At 49.9% G+C, this 15,662-nt stretch overlaps 2 protein-coding genes and 1 non-coding gene across 3 annotated transcripts; 2 read left to right on the top strand and 1 right to left on the bottom strand.

The window, feature by feature from the left end:
* Nucleotides 1–964: 964 nt before the first annotated feature.
* Trnas-aga (transfer RNA serine (anticodon AGA)) lies at nt 965–1,046 on the bottom strand. Its single transcript has one exon. It is a non-coding gene; the product is annotated as a tRNA-Ser (tRNA).
* A 5,685-nt stretch (nt 1,047–6,731) lies between these two features.
* On the top strand, nt 6,732–9,224 carry LOC119406054 (uncharacterized). The gene has a single exon (XM_037672939.1). The coding sequence runs from the start codon at nt 6,732–6,734 to the stop codon at nt 9,222–9,224; it is 2,493 nt and encodes an 830-aa protein (XP_037528867.1).
* A 504-nt stretch (nt 9,225–9,728) lies between these two features.
* On the top strand, nt 9,729–10,529 carry LOC119405971 (uncharacterized protein K02A2.6-like). The gene has a single exon (XM_037672828.1). It carries the CDS (start codon nt 9,729–9,731, stop codon nt 10,527–10,529), a length of 801 nt encoding a protein of 266 aa, XP_037528756.1.
* Nucleotides 10,530–15,662: the final 5,133 nt, after the last annotated feature.

Genomic DNA, 15,662 nt, shown 5'->3' with positions numbered 1-15,662 from the left:
CGAAAAACAAGTTTCAGTAGTCCGAGCCATGGCAAATACTGAAAATGCTTAGCTTTCCAAGCTTCAGCCTTCTCTTTAGCAGTTCTATGCTCGCCCTGCCAGTATTCGTCACTTTGTTTGTGAGCTTGAAGCGGTGCGCCTAAGTACCTTGCTGGCACTGTCAACCACTTGACATTGGCAAATATAGCAGGGCTTTCAGGCCATTCCCCATGCCAAATACCAAGGCACTTGCTCCAGTACACTCTACTGCCTGTGATTTCACCGAAGTTTTTAACAACATTTATCGTTTGCAAAACACTCTGCTTGTCTTTGCAGCACACGGCTACGTCATCAGCATAGGCTAGGAGTTTGACTTCTGTCGCGTGCATTGTAAATCATTGAATACATTTGTTCTCAATCACAGCCAAACACAGACACTCTAGATAAATACAGAACAAAAGTGGGCTGGCTGGGCAGCACTGACGCACGGAACGTCGTATGCTGATGGGGGCCCCCAGTGACTTGTTGATTATGAGCTTAGTAGTGCCGTTCTGGTACGCCATGGCTACCCCGTCAGAAATTATGGACCCGACGTTTATATGCTCTAGAATGGCTCTTAGAATACTATGAGCAACACAATCAAAAGCCTTCTCCAAATCAAGTTGGAGAATTGCGACTCGCTCCCTCAACGCGTCACAGCATTCCAGAATCGATCTCTTTATGTGTATGTTGGTCTTGATGGTACGTCCTTTGATGCCGCATGTTTGGTGCCTGCCGCTCGGCCACGACTGCGACACGATAGTTTCACTGTAGTTCTAACTGCTGTCTTGCAATATATCTGTAAGGAATCGATCTGCCCTATCTCACAGTGACACGTTGCAAAATTATCACCATTGCGCTAAATAATAAAAGAACAAATTATTCATTCAGTTACACGTAATTCTATCTAAAAATACAAAAACTGCTTGATGAAAAGACATCCCTGCGCAGACGACAGGATTCGAACCTGTGCGGGAAGACCCCAATGGATTTCTAGTCCCTCGCCTTAACCGCTCGGCCACGACTGCGTTACGACAGTTTCCCTTTAGTTGTAGCAGCTGTTTTGCAATATATTAGAAGGAATCTATCGACCGTTTCTCACAGTGACACGTGGCAAAATTATCACTGTCGCGCTAGAGAATTGATGAGAAATTTGTCTATTAAATTACACGTATTTCTATCTAAAAATGCGAAAAGTGGTTCATGAAATGACATTCATGCGCAGTCGACAGGATTTTAACCTGAGCGGGGATTTCTAGTGCATCGCCTTGACTGCTCGGCCACTACTGCGTAACGATAGTTTCCTCTTAGTTGTAACTGTTATCTTGTAATATATCTGTAAGCAGTTAAAATTACGTACATCACGGTGACACGTGGCAAAATTATCACTGCTGCGCGAGATAACTCACCATCAGTTTATTTATGCAGTTGCACATAATTCTATTTCAAAATACAAAAAGTGGTTGATGAAAAGACATCACTGTGTGGTCGACAGGATTTGAGCGTGTGCAGTGACACCTCAAAGGATTTCTGGGCCATCGCCTTAAAGGGGCCCTACAACATTTTTTCAGCATGGTCAGAAAACGCTGTCGATCGGCAGTAGAGGCTCCTGAAAACACGCGAGCCAAACATTAAAGCGCATCACGCGGCCTGGAATTTACAATTAATTCTTAGTCAGCTAGGAATCGTTGCCTCTTCTTTCTACAAATGATGCCATATACTCAAATGACCGCGCCTTACACCCAAATTCACGGTCATTGGTTGATTTGAGCATCGTGGGCAGCATAGTTACTGCTGCGCGTTCGTAGAAAAAAGAAAAAGTGCTCAATGTCATGACGCGCACGTGACTTAACTCGTTCCCCCGTGCCCTCCCCCCTCCCCTGCTTAGGTTGCAGCGCGTTCGTCGGCGACGACAAAATGCAGCCACGGAAGAGTTCAATCTTCTGCCTGGACCACGAAGTGTGATACAGCTAGATATTCAGTATTCCCCATATGAGGCACGCACACTCTGTCTGCGACGCGCTGGGCTCCTGCTCACGAATCGCGAGTTTTCTGCTGACAAATACCACGGTGTGTTCCTCATAGAATTTCTCGTCATCTTTCCGGGTCGACCGCACAATCCGAGTAAAATGGAATCTGCAATATACTCACGGATTGAAACGCCACATCACGTTCTTTACTATAACGGCTTCTATAAGCAATTGCTCAATATAACTGCTTCATGTCGCTGCCTATTTGGCCGCTAAAGTTAATGTTCGCTGTGATGCAAGTGTTCTAGCCAAAATGACGCCGCTACGACACGAACCGAAGACGCTGGGAACGGAAGTACAGTACTCACTGATTGAAATAGGACACCGCCGGTATATGCAGCGCCACTCGTGGGTGCTCATGGAACCAAGGTGTTGTATTGTGGCATAGAGCGAGGGGGAGAACATCTACGCTGCAGGTTTGCTCCTTCCGGTCGTCAACTAGTCGGCCTCTAGTTCACCACACTGCCAGCGTGGCGCTGCAAGGCTTGCGCTCTTTCGTATGCCAACCGAAATTGCTCGCCGGTGCGCACGTCCTATATTGCGGCGCGAGCAGAGAAAGCTCTCGTTACACGCGCTTTGGCGATGCGGAACGCATGCCATGCAAGTAAGACACAGGATTCAGCTAAGCGATTGCGCCTAACATGCGTTCGTTGACGCTACGTCGGCCGCTGCTTGCAACACGATGCAGATTGGGCGTTGAACATGGGCGAAGGAAGCGGGAAAAACGCGGACATTATTTTATTTCCCCGCGCTTTCTCACTGCGATTCATAACCGTGAAGATAGCGGGCCCTGCACTTAAATATTGGCAAAATGGACTCCTTACATGCACGCTGTAAGGCGCAATCCCGTAGTCTTGCACAGCATTCCTGCCGCATCATCAAAGCGCGTGTAACGAGGGCGTCCTTTGCTCGTGCCGCAATATAGGAGGTGCACACCGGCAAGCCATTTCGGTCGGCATATGAAAGCACGCAAGCTTTCCAGCGCCACACTCTCAGCGTGGTGAACTAAAGGCCGGCTCATTGGCGAGCGGAAGGAGCAATCCTGCTGCGTAGATGTTCTCCCCCTCGCTTTATACCACAATGCAACACCTTGGTTCTATGACGCGGTCATGCGCTCCGAGTGTCCTATTTCAATCCGTCAGTACTGTACATGCATTAGTTAGTCCTAAGGTTTCGCGTATAAATCCGTGAGCACTGCACATTGAGAACTTGATCTGACAGATGCGAAGCTCGGAGGTCAGTAGGAAGATCTGCACAATACACTGAATACGTCGTTCTTCGGAAAATAGCTTTATCACATATAATGAGCAAGAACATCAGGAAATAATTTGCTTACCTAGATATTCCAGGCGACCATGCATGGCAAGCGAGTGCCCACGGTAAGCACACCATCCTGCCGGAATAGAGTAGTTCGAATAAGCTACGCCGTGTCGAGCAAGAACTCTGAGCAGTCACTCGATGCTCTTGCACTTATAGCGCGCGGCACACCATGAAGGTCGATTTATTTATTTATTTATTTTTAATTATTCATACTGCTAGCGTACATGCCAAACAGGAGTTGCTCAACCGGGCACAAGTACACGAATTTGAAAACTCAATGCAAAAGTGGAAGGAAATGTCACAATTTGATACAAAGAAGGCAAAAGAAATGCAAAAAAAAATACAACATTCAATGCGCACATTGCAGCAAACTCAGCAGAACACAGGTGAGCAAGTGAGTACCTTTTCACAGCTCACTTCAACATTTGAAACCGGCATTCAAAAAAAAAGAGAAAAAATACATTTATTTCAACAATGCACCTTCGGAATCTTTAACATTGTTACACAGTACAACGTCATTCCGTAACTTGTTCCATGTGTCAATAGCGGATGTGTGCTTTGTCTGCGAATGCGACGTCTCTAGAGTGAAAACTTTTGTCATCTCTGTTTTGTAAATGCCATTGACCATCTGAAGAAAGAATTTCATGCTGTTGATATTCATTCTTTCGGGCAATGTAAGAATATGAGCCCTTGTTCTTAGGCTTGTTACGGACTGCGTTGTACGGTAGGAACTAAAAATATATCTTAAGGCTCCATTTTGAATCCGTTCACGTTAGCAATGCGTATATGGCTTCCATATCGGGCATGCATATTCCAGCAACGGAAGTACTGTGGTTTTATGTGTTATACGTTTTACTTCAGGTGTCGCGTCATCAAGCCTCCGACGAAGCATCCAAAGCTTTTTTTGTGACTTATCACAGATATAGTCTATATGGCGGTTCCAGTTCAAGCCATCTGTGACGTAAACATCCAGCTATTTATATTCTGACACACAGCAGAGCGGTTTGTCATGTATGACGTAACGAAATAAGAGAGGCTTGGTTTTTCTTGCAATCGGCATAAAAATTGTTTTGCTTGCGTTCGACTCCATTTGCCATTTTTGCACGAAGAGCCTATGATGCCCAGATGTTCATTAAGTTTTCTTGGTCGTAGTTCGATTCTACCTTTGAGTAGATGACTGTGTCGTCCGCATAGCGCTTAATTAAAGCATCAGGCGAGAAGCCGCTGTTCATATCATTATGATACAGTAAGGACAGTAGTGGCCCTATGACAGAGCCCTGCGAAACTCCTGAACCTACCGAACGTCTCGTACTAATTGTGCCTTTAATGCAAGCCACTTGCTATCTGTTTGTCAAATAAGCCGTTATCCAATATATGAGCTCATCATTCTGCAGGATCGTGCTAAGTTTATGCAGCAATTTTGGATGTGACATTTTGTCGAAGGCTTTTCTGAAATCAAGAAAAGTAATGTCAACTTGCCCTGTGTCATCTAAGATTTCATTAATGAAATGTGTTACCTTGGTAAGAACTGCCACTGTCGAGAAACCTTGCCTGAAACCATGTCCCATTAGTTTGTGCTCTTCGAGAAACTCTGTTAATTGCTTAATAAGAACATGCTCCAGTGTTTTACAACACGTGCCTGTCAAAGACACAAGCCTGTAGTTGTTTACGCAGTCTTTAGTACCTCCTTTATGAATTGGTATGACCTTAGCACATTTGCAGTCATTAGGAACCTCTCCGTCACGCAAAGATTTGTTAAATATATCAGTGAGATAATAAGAGCACCATTCAGCATACCCTTTTAAAAGACATTCGAGTGTCATCTAAGCCAGTTGATTTCTTTTCATCAAGATTTAGAAGAAGGTTACAAATTCCTTCCCGAGTAACCACAATATCAGTTATTGGCGAGGCAGGACAACCTAAGCTGCATTCCGGCAATATACCATCATCGTTCGTAAAAACCGATTCGAAATAATCATTAAAAGTACAGGCTAATTCAAAACTCTCGGTAACAGTGCCGGTTCGTTAGTTAAATACACAACATTGGATTTTTCTTTCGGTAAATATCGCCAGAATTTCTGCGGTGCTGTTTTTATAAACAGCGTTAAAGATTCATTCATGTATCGCTTCTTTGCGTCAGCCAACTCTGCTTTGAACAACAAAGAGAGCGTCGTGATGTCAGCCGATCTCAGACTTTGTTTACTATTTTTTCGTTTTGCCCGTATGCGCCTTATATCACGCTTCATGTGAATAATTTTTTGCGAAATCCATGGATTCATTCTTTGAACCTTTTTTTCGGTCAGGTATGTATCGTTTTATTAGTGTGCGTACCGTTTCTTTAAACCTTTCTCACGCATCATCAACCGTTGAACTATCACACACAGCAATGCGCTTAAAATCTTCATAGTCAACGTCAAAGAAATCCAGAATTGAAACATCATCAGCACTAGAGTAATTGGGTACCAGTACAGACTTTGTGGCTCGCACTTCATAAAGCATGCCTAATAGCTGAAGAATCACCATACTGTGATCTGAAGTACCCTCCATCATTTCACAAGTGTACTTTTGTTCAGCCAGTGATGGACTCAAAAATACAAGATCAAGTAGAGAGCCACCCTTTTTGTGTACCCGTGTGTACCCCTGTACAACATGAACCATACTGAGCGATTCATGTGAAATTACTGGTCAAGTTGTTCCTTCTTCGCCTCCTTTTACCATCAGAAAGCGAGCACTCCGCACAGTAGGCTATACACTTGCAAGGCACGCAGACACAACGCGCAAAGTGCCTGCTAAGCCAATGGCTCCAACGGATCTAACCCCGTATTCCCGCCAAAATTATATTCTAAAGCGACCACGAACTTTCAAGGCTTTCGCATGAAAAAAAAGGAAAATAAAGTGAAAGGAAGCGCTAGTCACAGCATCAAATCAGAAGTGAGTAACGACCACGTCGTACGGCACCCCTCGGGATACGTATCAGGATACATATGCGCGTGACGAGGAGAACCACGATCGACGGCGCGGTTGTTTCCTAAGCGTGAGTTTTCCGGTTCTCACGCATAAAATCCTGCATCAGGCGTAAGAGAAAGCGAATGTTGGCTTTCTCGACCCGTGTCACGCTTGGATGGAGGAAAACTGTAGTGTACAAGAGTACCGCCAGATGGCAGCACGGCATGTACTGCTTCCTGTAATAAGGGCTGCCAATAAACCGGACGTCACTTATCCGCCCGGATCCTCGGCTGCAGTGTCACTTACTCGCCCGATGCGCTCGACATGGTGTCAGAAGTGGGCGGGATTCATCTTCGCTGATCCCGTGCTTGCATCCTCGTGACACGGCCCCGTCGCCGCCGCCGCCGCTGCTCTGCCATGACGACTACCGGTGTTGAGGGCTCCGCCGGGTTGTCGGCCGCTCCGTTCTTGCAAGGCATGGCCCAGCTGCGTCCACCGTCGCCGTTCGACTTCGACAACCCCAGCTCATGGCCAACATGGCTGCTGCAGTTCGAGGACTTCTCGTTCGCTACCGGACTTTACGTCGCGCCGGCAGAGGTACAAGTGCGCTCCATGCTTTACTGTATGGGCCCGCAAGCCAGGGTTGTCCTCGCGTCGACCACGCTAGGCGAGGCGGATATGAAAGACGTCGCCGCCGTGAAAAAGGCTTTCACCGACCACTTCGTGCACCCGCCGAACGAGCTGTACGAGTCAGCGCGGTTTCACCGCCGTACGCAGCAACCAGGTGAAACGGCCGACGCATTTTTTACGGCGCTCCGGACAATGGTCAAGTCCTGCAACTATCCGTCGCCCGAAGTCGAAGAGCGGCTCGTCCGAGACCGTTTTCTCGTGGGCTTGCTCGACCGCGAACTCTCGGACAAGCTCTGTCGGAACCCGAAAATGACGCTACAAGAAGCGCTGACGTACGTTCGTCAGCACGAAGACGCAAGTAACGAGCGCAGAGCTCGTGACTCGGCAGAGGCATCTTCGTTCGCCGTCGACGCCGCTCGCCTTCGCAAGGGAAAGCAAGCGCCAGCTGATAAGACAACGCAACAGCTGTGCCCATTCTGCGGACGAGCGTCACACCCTCGCGCCGACTGTCCCGCTCGCAGTGCGTCATGCAACTATTGTCGCAAGAATGGCCATTTCGAAAGCGTGTGCCGCAAAAAGAAGCGTGTAAACGGGAAGCACACATGGAAGCCTTTGGCCAGCTCCATCGAGTTGCATGCAGTTGCGGGAGAGCGCCCGAACGCGAAGTTCGTCGAGGTACTCGTCGATGGGCGCCCACTTTCCTTCAAGGTGGATTCCGGCGCCGAAGTTTCAGTTGTACCCAGTACGTTTTCCGGCGTCCCGTCGAAGCTTCAAGACCCCAAGAGCGAGCTGAAAGGCCCAGGCAACAACATCCTGCTGATCATAGGCACTTACGTTGCTACCCTGTCGTGGCACGTAAAGTCAACCAAGCAGCTTCTCTACGTCCTAGCAACCAAGACGGTCCCGCTGCTAGGCTTCCCAGCAATTCAAGCCTTGGGCGTCTGCACGTTTGTCGATGAAGTCGCGAGGACTTCACAGCCCACGGGTGACTTTTGTTTCGATCCCAGTCTCTTCCGAGGACTTGGGACGCTCCCCGAAGCCTACACTATCAGGCTGCAACCCAATGCTACGCCTTTCTCGTTGAGCGTACCCCGGCGCATTCCACTCCCTCTTCGCGATGTCGTCAAGACTGAGCTAGACAAGCTAGAAGCGGAGGGCATGATTCGTCGAGTGGACACACCCACTGACTGGTGTGCTGGGCTGGTTGTCGTCCCCAAGGTCTCGGGCGGCTATCGGCTGTGCGTGGACTTGACTCGCCTCAATAAGGTGATTCTTCGAGAGCGTCACGTGCTCCCTACAGTGGAACAATGCCTCGGATTGCTTGGAGAGGCTACAGTTTTCTCCAAGTTAGACGCCACGTCAAGCTTCCACCAGGTCAAGCTGTCCCCCGAGTCCCAAGAATTGACCACATTTATAACCCCGTTTGGACGCTATTGTTTTCTCCGGCTGCCGTTTGGGATCACGTCTGCACCGGAATACTTCCAGCGGCAGATGTCCCGGATCCTCGAAGGCCAAGCGGGTGTGGTGTACATGATTGACGACATCCTCGTCTTTGGGAAGACACGCTCCGAGCATGACCGCCGTCTCCGACAACTCATGGACCGGCTAGCAAAGGCAGGAGTCACACTCAACCGCAAGAAATGCTCGTTTGCGACTTCGAGTGTCAAGTTCCTTGGCGTCGTGGTCAGCGCGGAAGGAATTTCTCCAGACCCAGACAAGGTTGCAGCGATCCGAGCCATGCATCTACCCGAAGATGTCGCAGGGGTTCGTCGCCTGCTAGGCCTCGTGAACCACATTGGACGCTTCTTACCGCATGTTTCGGAGGTGACTGCGCCGATCCGAGCACTGCTGCTCAAGAACTCTGCCTGGACTTGGGGACCGGCGCAGCAGTCTGCCTTCTCCGAACTGAAGAAGCTACTGTGCTCAGACCTCTGCGTGGCTCGCTACAACACGATGTACAAGACCACGATCTCAGCTGACGCCAGCTCCTATGGTCTCGGGGCAGTACTTCTCCAAGAACAGCCGTCCGGTGAGCGTCGAGCCGTCGCCTTCGCATCGCGCGCCCTCACATGCACGGAACGCCGGTACAGCCAAACAGAAAAAGAAGCTTTGGCGGCCAGCTGGGCGGCACAAAGGTTCGAGGAATACGTCCGTGGACCCCAGTTCTTCCTCGAGACGGACCATCAACCGCTAGTGGCGCTCTTGGGTTCCATGGATGTTGACCTGCTGCCACCACGGATCCAGCGGTTTCGCTTGAAGCTCATGCGTTTCCAGTACTAAGTACTCTACGTACCAGGGAAGCTGCTGGCAACAGCCGATACGCTTTCGCGCGCACCGCTGGACTCCCCTTCATCCAACCGGGTGAATCAAGTAGAGCTCTTTGCCCAAGAGGTCGTCCGCTCCTTCCCAGACATCGTCTCGTCGCAGCTCGAGCACCTGCGCCAGGCCCAAGCCAACGACGCCGAGTGCAGCCTGCTGCTGCAGTACTGCGCCAACGGCTGGCCTCGGCAGTCCCACTTGCCTCTCCATGTGAAGAAGTACTGGCAGTACCAAGGAGACCTCAGCGTCTGTGAGGGACTGCTTCTGAAAGGGTCCCGCATCCTCGTGCCGTCTGCCCTTCAGCGCCACATGCTGAAGCTTCTCCATGATGGGTATCAAGGCATCAACCGATGCAAAGCTTTAGCTCGGGAGTCGGTCTGGTGGCCGGGCATCAACAACCAGATACAAAAACTGGTGTCTAACTGCCACACGTGTGCCGAAACCAGGGTGCAGCGCTCGGAGCCCATGCTGCCCTCAACCACTCCAAGTCGGCCCTGGGAAAAGGTCGGCATCGATCTTTTTCATCTCAACGGCCAATACTTTGTTCTTCTCGTGGATTACCGGTCACGTTTCCCGGAAGTCATCAGTCTGCGTTCAACCACAGCGCTTGCGGTCATCAACGCCATCAAGAGCGTTTTCGCACGCCATGGCATTCCGAGACTGGTGCGCCGCACCAACGGCCCTCAGTTTGCTGCGAAAGAGTTCTCCGCCTTCGCCAAGTCCTACGGCTTCTGCCACGTCACCAGCAGCCCCCATTTTCCACAGTCGAATGGGGAGGTGGAACGGATGGTGAGGACAGTCAAAGACCTGCTGCGGAAGGCGAATGATCCCTACCTGGCACTTTTGGCATACCGAGACACACCTGGGGTAAATGGAGCGAGTCCTGCTCAGCTGCTCGTGGGTAGGCGCCTACAGACCCGGCTGCCAAAGACGTCGCACCTGCTGGAGCCAGCCTGGCCTCCTTCGGTCACAATCACTCAACGTGACCAAGACAACCGGAGGCGCCAAGCCTCAGACTTCAACCGAAGACATGCAGTTCACACATTGCGGCCTCTTCAGGCGGGAGAACAGGTCTGGGTGCGAGATGCCAACTCCCCAGCAACCGTCTTAGGGCCAGCTCAACGCCCGCGCTCCTACGTGGTGGAGACTCCGACGGGCGTACTTCAGCGTAACCGGATGCACCTGGTACCAACGACGGGAACCCCCACTGCCAACCCTCCTGGAACCCCTGTGGCGGATCAGCCTGACTACAACACCGGGAGCTGACCAAGCAGCACAAGACCAGCAAACCGCGTCGCCTCAGGAAAGCACCTCCACTGCAGAGGAACCTCAGGGTTCTGCTTCCACGCCACGCGTCTCACGGTCGCGGTATGGCAGGAGGATCCGCAGGCCGAAAAGACTTGACCTGTGAACATTGTTTTCTTTCGGACCATGAGTTCTCGTGCAGGTGCATGTGTTTTGTTAAAGGTTACCGTGGGGGGGATGTAGTGTACAGCAGTACCGCCAGATGGCAGCACGGCATGTACTGCTTCCTGTAATAAGGGCTGCCAATTAACCGGACGTCACTTGTCCGCCCGGAGCCTCGGCTGTCGTGTCACTTACTCGCCCGATGCGCTCGTCAAAAACGAAGCGTATTTTTAGTCACGTGCTGCTCAAAACGAATTTTACGACGCCGAGGAGAGCGTTTCACGCTTAATACGCGTGAAAATATTTAAAGTGCAGTAGTCATGGCAAAATTGCAAAAGGCACTTACGAGAAGCTCTGTTTTCGCATAAAATATATCTTACACTGGAACTTTTTCGTAAGGGGAGAAGTACGCCCATCGCGATGTTGGACATGTTACCTAAGGTGGCGGATGGAAGCAAAGAACGCCGTCGAACAAAAACTTTCGCAAAAGTTCACCTAGGAAAGTATGCATACTAGGGCGGAAAAGGGGACATACGTAACACTATAGGTCCTAGTTAGACACCCGCATCGTGTCGGCGCATCAATTTTCATTGAACTGCGAGTTACTGACTTCCACTTGATCGGTTCGCGCAAGACCGCGTATACCAAGCAACGCGTACGCAGAATCTGCCTCAAAAAAGTATACGTCACCTTTTCTTTTTCATCCGCTTGTTTCGGTGATTCGCTTTGGGCGCCGGCTGCCGATACACTTCTCAAGTCACACAGAATGAAAAGTAATGGTCAGAACGGGAAGTCGTAAACACTGGCCGTCTTCGCCTGGTGCGCTGTTTTTCTATTACGGCAGCTCCCTGCCCAGCTCCGGTTTCCTACACAACCATGCGCTCATCTATATTCCAGGAACGATGCGAAAGGGGCGCAGCAGGGATTTAGCTGCTCCACGAAAAACAGTTCCTCTGCAGCTTCCCATGTTCTCATTTCACTTCGGCATTGAAGAAAAGCCTCGACATATATTTTATTAGCTTTTTGTCAGACTTTGATCTGGTAGTGTGTTTCACTTAAGTCCGCATCTGTTGCTACAGAAATGAGGGTGAATAAGTGCCACGAATGTTACGTAAACTCGTGCTTGGACCCAAAAACATAGGTGCTCAGATGCATTTCGAAAGAGCACTGTGATTTGACGATCGCCATCGCAAATAATACGTTCGCTCTCCAGACTGGCAGGTACTAATCCTTATACCAACTACTTTAGCGTATACCAAGTGTTTATTAGCTTTTTGTCAGACTTTGATCTTGTAGTGTGTTTCACTTAAGTCCGCATCTGTTGCTACAGAAATGAGGGTGAATAAGTGCCACGAATGTTACGTAAACTCGTGCTTGGACCCAAAAACATAGGTGCTCAGATGCATTTCGAAAGAGCACTGTGATTTGACGATCGCCATCGCAAATAATACGTTCACTCTCCAGACTGGCAGGTACTAATCCTTATACCAACTACTTTAGCGTATACGAAGTGTTTTCTTAATGGAAGTCCAAAACATTACAATTTACGAGACCGCAATGGGCCGCGGAACACGGATGAGCATCGACAGGAAAGGGCGCGAATGTTTACGTAATGTTGCATGCTGTAAAAAAACATGGCTGATCCCTCTGTCGTAGGAATCGGTATGACACGAAAGTGAAACGTGTCTTCACAGACGTAGTTGAGCATTTTTTTGTGCATTCTTTCGCCCCAAGCGGGAAGGAATGAATGCTACAGCATCAAATTGTAATGTTACGCGAAGAACGGCAAGCCGCTCGAAACTTGCAATGCGCTGCTCAAGCAGAAAGGACGCGCGGAACGAACATACACAGGATGAGCGCGAACTGTCGCAGTTGTAACTTATTTCTGTGTGAGCAGCGCGCTCCTTTCGCAAAAGCGGCCGCTACAGTGAGCGAGGTGACGTTCGTGCTCTCAACGGGAACTTGCTGGCAGAGCGCAAGACGTATACAAACCGAGACCACGAGATAAGCGCCCTGCACGAGCGACCACGCCTTGTCGAGGCGCGCGCTGATCCGCGTGGGTGACGACTTTTAAAGCGCGCTCTTCGAGACCTTCGCGCCATCTCGGTAGTGATAACGAAAACACGCTGTGCCGCCGATCTCTGAGTACCGCCACCGGCAAATGGTGTACATAAATAGTTCGCCGTTAGCATAGCAGAGACCATGCCGTCTGTGGCGGAGTCGATTCGCGCTGCGCGCTGGCGATCGAGAGGTCGTAAGTTCGACTCCCGGTGACGGAGTCGAACTTAGTTTTTTCTTTGCCATATGTTAGTGTTTATATTTTACAACGTCAAATCCGTGACGGAAATGCGTCAGTCGAGCCGTGGTGGACCCCGGCATAAAACACTTTCGTGTTAAAAAAATTTGCCGGGTCCCACACCTTGTGGGAATCGGTTTCATGCGAAGCAGGCAGCCACTAGTTTTATGCTGCATTTTTTGGCCTCGAGCCAAGCGTTACGATACGGATCGACGTGTTTTTTGTAAATCGAGGAGTTGTGTGGGCTTACCAGGCACGCCGACTAGGGTGATGTTTATATGGTAACTTGTGGTCTGATGTAGCATCAGCACTCACGTTAAGAGCTAAGACGTTTGTGTTATCGAAACGTAGTGCATATGATGGTGCGATGATGTGAATAACATACGTAACTTTCGTTAACGTATTCTTCCGGGGTCGCGCAACGCATAGATATAGCTTGCTGAATCATAGGAATAAAACCGGTATGTTTAGTATACTGCTATAAAAGCGAATCCAACACGAACCACAGACGTTAACCTCACACGAAGCCTGTGTCACAGCAGTACATATGTAGCGTTTATTGCTTTGTTAAAAAATTAGATAGCCAGCACTACAATCAAAATTGACGTTGCACCATCTTTACGCCTGCATGGGGTCTTTTTTTATTATTATTTCGAGAGTTTTCCCAACGGCATAGATAGTTAAATATAGAGATAGAGGCCGGTTTCGGCTATATACATCAACAGTGCTCTATGGTGGGGCCCATAAAGCCACAAATCATAATCACGTGGTCTCGTCGGATGAAGACCCACTGTTCTCAGGTAGCGCCGCCGTATCTGGTTCAAGCCAGGGCATGTCCACAGCAGGTGCTTGATTGTAGCCGCGGAAGCTTCAGTGGTACAGAATGGGCAAGTATCCCCAAATTGTCCATGCAGATGTGGCCAGGCATATGTGACCGACGGAGTAAGCGCCGCCCCCACACGAAGTCTTTGCAACACCACCTCCTCCTGGCGGGTAAGCCCGCCTGGGAGGTTTGAACCACACGGTGGAATTAAATCTCGTGTGGTGCGGCGGAGAATCTCCTTGCGGTGGAGGAACTCACCCCGGGGTCACTAGGGAAAGGCGCTTCTAGAATACGTGGCAGCTCACTGTGGGTGGCGGTGTCAGCTTGTATGTGAGCAGAAATTGTGTCCCGTGGTATCCACTGTATCCTTATCTGGCCAGGCATCTGTGCAGTTATGCGCTGCATGTCGCCTGCGAAAGTGTGCGCGTTATGTACCTTGCGGAGCTCCTTTATAGCTGATGTAGAGTCGGTGCGTATTATAGTAAAGGATGACGACGATGCAGAAGCCGCGCTCACCAACTTTGTTGCGTCTCGTATGGCCAGAAGTTCAGTACTGACCGATGGAACCGGAGCTCTCAGGAGGTACAAGCGATTGACACACAGGCTTTGGTGCTCCGGCACCACGATTGACGTAACCACCTGCGTGTCCGAACAGCTCGCATCAGTATAGGCCACCAGTGAGCCTGTCGGGAGTGCGGCACCTGCTTCTTCAATGGGGCGGTGGAATGTAGTCGTTGGACGAGGGACTGGATTTCGGAGGCGGCCGATAGGTTTGTTATCCGTTAGTTGCCGGTGACCCCACGGTGGAAGGCTTACTATTGAAGGTGGCGAGACAGACACCGGATTGCCCATATATACCACTAAGTCAGAGGCAGGTCGTAGAAATGACGGCTTGAGTTCCCTTGCTTGCCGGCGTTGATAAATCAACTCGTCGATGGTGTTTAGCTGCGCCTCTTCCTGAAGTATCGGGATAGGTGTACATCGTGGAAGCCCGGTAACGACGTGCATCGCTTTTCTGTTGATGCATTCTAAACGGGCTCAATCTCTCACTGTAAGGTGCTGAAATTGAGCCGAATAAATAAGACGAGGCTGCAGCACTGTTCGAACAAGTAAACGGGCAATCTTCGTGCGGGCACCTCCAGCCTTTGAGCTAATTCGTCGTATCAGATGGAGCACTTCGTGCGCTTGTTGCTTAATTTCGCGAATCCAAGCTTTTACAGAGCCATTTGCCGTAATGACAACGCCTAATATACGTAGCTGGGAAGCTGGCGTAAGAGGACGTCCAGATAATATCAGCTGAATAGGCGTGTTTACAAGTCGTCGCCGGCCCCAGCTGTTGGCAACCGACATGTAGAGAGTCTTGTCTGTTGAGAGGGTCAATCCTATGCATCTGCACCACTCGTCGGCTGTGTTGGGAGCTTCTTGTAAGGCCGATTCCTGTCGTTGAAGGTCGTTGTGAACACTCCAGCTGTGATATCGTCGGCATATCCTAATACACGTCCGAGATCGCTGCCAGAGCACATCCGAGGGGTAGCATTGCCAGGTTAAAGAGCAATGGTGCAAGTACTGATCCCTGCGGCGCTCCCCGTTTTGAGTTAAAGGTGCCGGTTGCGTTTCCCGCCACACGAATAGCAAACGTTCGTTGACTCAAGAACCTGTGAATGAAGGTGCACACGCGCTCGTGTAGTCCCCTGCAACGCATAACGGCAAGTATGGCACTGTGGCTAACTTCATCATGTGCCTTGTGCACATCCATTACTAATATTGTTCGTACCCGGCGTGTCCTATTGCCTGCCAAGACCATGCCAGTAAGTGCTAGAAGTCCATCTTCTGTGCCCAAGCGCATGCCAAATCCAATTTGTGCAGGGTCTTT

The sequence above is a fragment of the Rhipicephalus sanguineus genome, chromosome 1 (genome assembly GCF_013339695.2).
Source record: "Rhipicephalus sanguineus isolate Rsan-2018 chromosome 1, BIME_Rsan_1.4, whole genome shotgun sequence".
Taxonomy (NCBI): Eukaryota; Metazoa; Arthropoda; class Arachnida; order Ixodida; family Ixodidae; genus Rhipicephalus; species Rhipicephalus sanguineus.
Note: the sequence above shows the minus strand (reverse complement) of the source record. Positions and strands in the feature narration are given on the sequence as shown.

Excerpts from the sequence above, each read along its gene's own strand:
- LOC119406054 (XM_037672939.1), top strand. The coding sequence starts at position 6,732 with ATGACGACTACCGGTGTTGAGGGCTCCGCCGGGTTGTCGGCCGCTCCG.
- LOC119405971 (XM_037672828.1), top strand. The coding sequence starts at position 9,729 with ATGCTGCCCTCAACCACTCCAAGTCGGCCCTGGGAAAAGGTCGGCATC.